Source organism: Oratosquilla oratoria, chromosome 10, assembly GCF_046742065.1.
Source record: "Oratosquilla oratoria isolate Oo_2021 chromosome 10, ASM4674206v1, whole genome shotgun sequence".
Classification (NCBI taxonomy): Eukaryota; Metazoa; Arthropoda; class Malacostraca; order Stomatopoda; family Squillidae; genus Oratosquilla; species Oratosquilla oratoria.
The window spans coordinates 25,611,246-25,617,719 of NC_134786.1; the positions used below are offsets into that span (position 1 = coordinate 25,611,246).

Below are 6,474 nucleotides of genomic sequence, written 5' to 3' on the forward strand. Positions count from 1 at the left end.
CTTCATATACAGGACGTGACAGTGATATTCATTATTTTTCAACACTCTCAGATAAAATGCACAAACCGAAATCAACATCCTCTTATTTTTACTGTTCATAGTCACTTCAGTAAAAATAATTACCTAATTTTTAGTTTTACCTTATAATTAAATTAACAAAGCCTTATCACACACCAGTAAGTAAAAATCATAACATTAAGAGTCATGTTTCTAATTTTAAATACATTTAAGCAGCAATTTATGTCGTATCTTTTTTTAAATATCGGTTTCCAAATTAGCTAAGTCACCCCTTTGCCTCGTGAAATCCGAGACAATTGAAAATTCTAGCGCTAATAGGAATCTACAAGCCTGAATGCGAAAGGTCCCATTAGTGTCTTATCCTTTTCCTTATCTTTCGTGTGTCGTCCAAGCACAGTTGTTGCCAGGGCCGTTTCTAGCTATAGGCGGTATAGGCGATTGCCTAGGGCCCCCAACCTACCAGGGGGCCCCCGGCCGGCCCAATGGCTGGGTAACGCTACCGAAGGTCAAATATGAGCCTGTGCCTCTCCCGCCCGCCGACGCAAATAAACAACACGCCTCTTGCAGTGTTTGTTATTGTTTGAAATTTTTTGATCATCTGCTAAAAATATTATCTTGTTAAAAATCACCTACATCTTATTTAATCTAAAGATATAATATGATAAGCATTAATTGGCTTTATTTATTCATTTATGTGTTCACTAAGCTAGGGCTTATGGCTACAGATGTTATTAATTGTTGATTACAAACTCTTTTTGGCCATTAGCTTACTATTCTTTGTCCAATTGTTTGGCTTTATTTGTCACTGGAATTGGCATCACCAGCGTTCTTGTTTACTCTTTGGTCGCTTCATGCTTAGCTTCTAATAGTGTAAATTTGTAAGTTTGTGTGTTCTGTGACTGTAAGTTGGAATTCCTTTTATTATATTTGTATGCACAATAGGAAATGTTTGTATTCTATGGAATGTTTACCTTTTCCACCTTTTTCAATATTCAATGTTCATATATGTTCATATGTTCAATTTTGTTTATTTTGTATCGATATTTTATCCAATCCCTTATTCATTTATTCGCTTATTTCTTTATTATCAAAATTATGATTATTTATTTTCTCACTTCACCTACCTAATGAAAAAAACACTACATGGCAGGACCGAGGTTAGCTCAAAAGGAAGTGACAGAAATACATGAATTCTATTCCGTTTGTCGTGTGGTCCGTTTCTCTAGTTCGTATATAATATTAAGATAACCACAGGCTCAACAATCACCCATTTGTTCACCTTTCAGGTCTACCCGAATTTCGTGTATGTAGAATTATTTTTATTAAGGGGTATTTAAAAAGTTTACACTTTACAGATATCTGTGTTAGGCCTACACTGATCAAAATAATCATATTTATTCTACTCGAATATCGTGTATGTAAAATTGATTCCATGTATTTATAAGGTTTTCACATAACAGATTTCTGTGCTAGGCCTACATTAGACTCTAAGACTCGCCAATCATCATTCCCGTAATGGCATCAAAACGAATTTATCTCAGCGGAGCAGAGAAACGAAAGAAAAAGAAATTTGACGAAGAAAAATGGTCAAAAGAAAAAGGTAATTCATTATCGTTTATTTAATAATTTAAAGAAACATATTAAAGTTTGGTTTCATTGTGTTTTCTGATTGGTGAGTATTATTTTAGACTAACGCCTAATCATCTAAGGAAATTTGTAATTTTGCAGGATCAATTCTAAAATATATTGGAGCTCCAGACAGCAAGCCAGAGGAATATTCTGAACTTCCTGAACAGGATGCTCCAGTGCCATCACATTCATCAGGATCTGTCCAGAAAGCTGTACTGCCACCAAGACCACCACATTCCCCAGAACCACAGAAGGCATCATTTACTTCTGAGCAGCCTCCCATTTATTCTAAACCACTAGATCCTGCTAACTGGCCAACCATTCTGTCTGATGCATTTAGAACGGATGCAGTAGGTAGAGGGCCATTTCAGATTAGTTCTGATTTCACATTTCCCAAAAAAGAAGACGGAAGAAGTTTTCATTATCATTATTTTTGTAGAACATTGGTTAATGGAGAAAAGATGAAGAGGACTTGGCTTATCTACTCAAAAACAAAAAATGCTCTCTATTGCTTTTGTTGTAAATTATTTTCAACCAAAGAACAAAAGTTAGTGACAGAAGGACTGACAGACTGGAAAAACATAGGCACACTTTTGAAAAGTCATGAAAGCAGTCCAGCACACATAGCGCACATGGCAACCTAGAAAGATTAACAACTCTGTTTGCAAACTGGAAAGACAATAGACCAAGCTGAAAGAACACTATTGGAGGCTGAAAAGAGGCGCTGGAGAGATGTCCTGACTCGCTTAATCGCCATTATCCAATCCTTATCCGAGAGAAATCTTGCATTTAGAGGTTCATCAAACACGTTACACCAGCAGAATAATGGGAATTTTCTAAAAGAGGTGGAGCTGCTTGCTAAATTTGATCCTGTCATGAAGCAGCACATTGAGCGTGTTGAGAGTGGCCAGTTCAGTCATTCCAGCTACCTTGGAAATATCATCCAAAATGAACTTATTGCTCCAATCAGTACTAAAATAATGGACACAATGGTGATTGAAGTTAAACAGTCCAAATATTATTCAATTATTTTGGACTGTACTCCCGATGTAAGCCATCAAGAACAGATGTCAGTCGTCATAAGGATTGTCAAAATGGATAAGAAACCAGAAATTAAGGAACATTTTATGGGGTTCCTTGTAGCTTCTGAAACAACAGGTCTTGGTTTGTCATATCTAATTATAAAGAAACTGACGGAACCGAATATTCTCCTTGAAGATTGCAGAGGACAATCATATGATAATGGTGCCAACATGAAAGGGAGAAACAAAGGAGTTCAAGCCAGACTTCTTGAGAAGAACCCTCGTGCACTCTATGTTCCATGTGGAGCACATTCCCTAAACTTGATGATATCTAATGCAGCAACAGCTTCAATAGATGCCACTAGCTATTTCGGCACTGTTCAGAAACTGTACAACCTATTTTCAGCCTCACCACAAAGATGGGCAATCCTAAAAGATTATGTCACTGTTGCACTCAAGACCTGGAGTGACACAAGATGGGAGAGCCGTATTAATAGCATAGAAGCTGTGCGGTATCAGGCCTCTAATATAAGGGAAGCTTTGTTGAAGGTCAGGGAAGTGTCTGATCCTCTGACCAAGGTTGAAGCCCAAAGTCTGGCAGAAGAGGTGGGGTCATACCGATTTATCATTTGCACAGTCATATGGTATGACATTCTACACATTGTGAACCATGTCAGTAAGCTCCTGCAGTCTCCTAAAATGCAGCTTGATGTGGCAGTTGACCTCCTTACTAAAGCGAAAACATCTCTAACTAACTACAGAAGAATTGGATTCACTTCAGCTCAAGTCTCTGATAAAGATATGTGTGAGGAAATGAATGTAGAGGCTGTACTCAAAGAAAAGAAATTAAGAAGTACAAAAAGACACTTTGCTTATGAGGCCGCAGATGAGCCCATTGCAGATGCAATGAAGAGGCTAGAAATAACATTCTTTAATGTTGTTGTTGACACTACCATTCAATCCTTAACTGATAGATTTAAAACTCTGAGTGAAGTAAGATACCAATTTGGAGTGCTGCTCAATTTCCAGAAACTGGATGATCAGTCATTGAACAACCAGTGTGACAAACTATGCAAAACATTAACCTCTGGAAATGAAAGTGACATTGATGGAAAGGAACTGGCCATGGAAGTTAAACACTTACCAAGTTTGCCCTCAGACGAAATGACTGCTCTTGAGCTCCTCACCTTTATCCACAAAAAACATTTTGAGGAATTGTATCCCAATCTGTGGGTTGCACTGAGAATTGCCTGTGACTGTGGCCTCAGCAGAGAGGAGCTTTTCGAAGCTGAAACTCATCAAGACCTATTTAAGATCATCTATGGGGCAGGAGCGACTCAGTGGTCTTGCAATAATCAGCATCAACCATGAAGTGGGGAAAGACGTGTTGTATGAAGACATCATTGATGATTTTGAGGGCCCCTAACTGCCTCTTGCCTAGGGCCCCCACAAAGCTAGAAACGGCCCTGGTTGTTGCAGCCTATTTTGTACTGTATACCACATACTAAATTTTAAATTCATATTACGTCCAAATTTGCACACTACTAAAGGAGCACCAAACAAAATATTAATCATTCAATCAATCAGCCAATTCGTGTCCATCAGTGGCGGATCCAGGATAAAAAATTGGGGGGGGGGGCTAACCTGAATTTCTTCCTCTGAGTAGTCTGATGTATAAGAAGTCTGAGGTATACTTAACTTAATAATGTTTTTCAGATTTTTCTGTATTTTAGACATATATAATAGAATGTATATTCGTTTTATATTGTTACACGCTTGTAGCTAGTCAGTGATAAGGCACTGGCACGCGTATACTCTCGCATAGAGAGAAATTATTGCAGGATCCGTGTGTAGTGTTAGTGCACATGGACTCATGGAAGTAATAAAAAATAAAAGTAGCTTTAAAAAACAGAAATACAAACAAAAACGTGTATGAACTTCTGAACCTGTTAATAAAAGTATCTAAATTACTTTAATAACACAGCATTGTTCATGGGATCTCACACGAACATCAACCTTCTGTTTTTTTTTTTTTGGCAAATACATTGATTACACTATTTCAATATTGATTTCATTGTGAACGCTGAGTAGCGCCAGGCCGTTGAGGCGATCTTGACCCATAGTATTCCTTAGGTAGGTCTTCAGTCGCTTCAGGGTTGAAAATGAACGCTCGGCCTCTGCGTTCGAGACTGGGAGCGTGATCAAAACTAGGAGGAGTTTGGCCAGGTTTAGATACATTCGGGTCTGGGCGTGGGCAAGGGCATCTCCAATGGATTCGAACTTCATTGTTGTTGAATACCAGCGCTCTGCTTTCGCCTTCACGAGGCTCAAGGTCTCGATGTCAGCCTCATAAACCTTTGCCGCCTCCAGTACAGCAGCAACATCTCCGTCAGCGCTGCTGAGCAGATTCTTGATCTTGAAGCCAACAGGAATAGTATCATTCCCGAACCGGGTCTGCAGCTCAGTCAATACATGGTCGATGAATGGGACATATACATATCTTCGGTAATACTCCTCAGCTGTCTGGAAGGGTAAATTCGCTCGCTGCATTTGGCGCTTGCAAACTCGAGGTACAGGAATGGTGTCGTGTGATGAACCGATCTCCTGGAGGAGCCCCTCTGCCTTCTTGAAGATGTCCTGGAAGCTGGTCAGTGCACCTTCCCGGGTCTTGTTTAGATGCGTCACCACATCAATCGTAGCGTACGCTGAGACTAGATCGACCATAGGGGACTGCAGGATTCGGCTCGGCTCCTCAGTGTGAGCTAGCACAGACTCAGCGACGGCGAGACCAATCAGAAAGCGCGGCTCTCGGATTGCTATTAGTAGTAGTCCTGCCGTCGCGTCCGAGTTGCTCTCGTTCTCCAGAAAGACGGCAATAACTGGCAGGAATTCCATAAACACAATGACTTGAGTCGTGTCGCTCAACCCTCTAGTAGCGCAGAGGCTGACCAGCTTCTTCCGCTTCGTGGACGTGTGGTCTTTTATGAGCTCAGTAAACCTCATCGAGCGCATGTTTGAGGAATAGATGTAGTTATACACCTCGCTGAGAGTCTGGAGAGCGAGCTTTACCTCCTTGGTGTCACAGGCCTTGGTCAAGACGAGGTTGAGACGATGACTGAAACAATGAATCGTCTTTGCGAGCGGGTATTCTCGCACTACCACAGCTGCACACCCGCTATGATTGCCTTAATACAAAGATCCTTAATTAAACTTGTTGCTCCCAAAATTATTCATTTACTCATGCATTTAATCACTTTGTGCTTTCAACAGAGTTGTTTTCCTAATGTCCTAAAAATTGCTGTAGTACACCCGATCCATAAAGATGGGCCCACATCAAACATATCAAATTTTCGTCCGATTTCGATCCTTCCGGTATTGTCTAAAGTACTTGAAACCGTTATTCTTGAGCAATTGGTAGATTACCTTGAGTACCATGGGATCATTTTCGATAATCAATTTGGATTCCGTGAAAACCACTCAACATATATGCCTGTTGCTCTCTTACATGAATATATTGCAACTCTACTATCTAATAAAAAATATGTGCCGCAGTTTTTCTAGACATTAAAAAGGCTTTAGACACAGTTGATCATAACATTCTATTGATGAAAATGGTTGAGTACGGAATATGAGACTTTGAACTTCAGATGTTTCAGTCATATTTATCTAATCCTAATCAAGTTTGTCTTATTTAACGGTGTTAAATCGAGATTAATGGGTGTAAGTATGGGGGTACCTCAAGGTAGTATTCTAGGTCCTATTTTGTTTTTGATTTACATTAACGATATCTATAAAGCCTGTGGTA

At 39.7% G+C, this 6,474-nt stretch overlaps 1 protein-coding gene across 1 annotated transcript; it reads left to right on the plus strand.

Moving 5' to 3' along the window:
- Nucleotides 1–663: 663 nt before the first annotated feature.
- Nucleotides 664–4,134, plus strand: LOC143029165 (zinc finger MYM-type protein 1-like). The gene is made up of 2 exons (XM_076191650.1): nucleotides 664–1,618; nucleotides 1,747–4,134. The coding sequence occupies exon 2, from the start codon at nucleotides 2,523–2,525 to the stop codon at nucleotides 4,038–4,040; it is 1,518 nt and encodes a 505-aa protein (XP_076047765.1). The 5' UTR covers nucleotides 664–1,618; nucleotides 1,747–2,522; the 3' UTR covers nucleotides 4,041–4,134.
- Nucleotides 4,135–6,474: the final 2,340 nt, after the last annotated feature.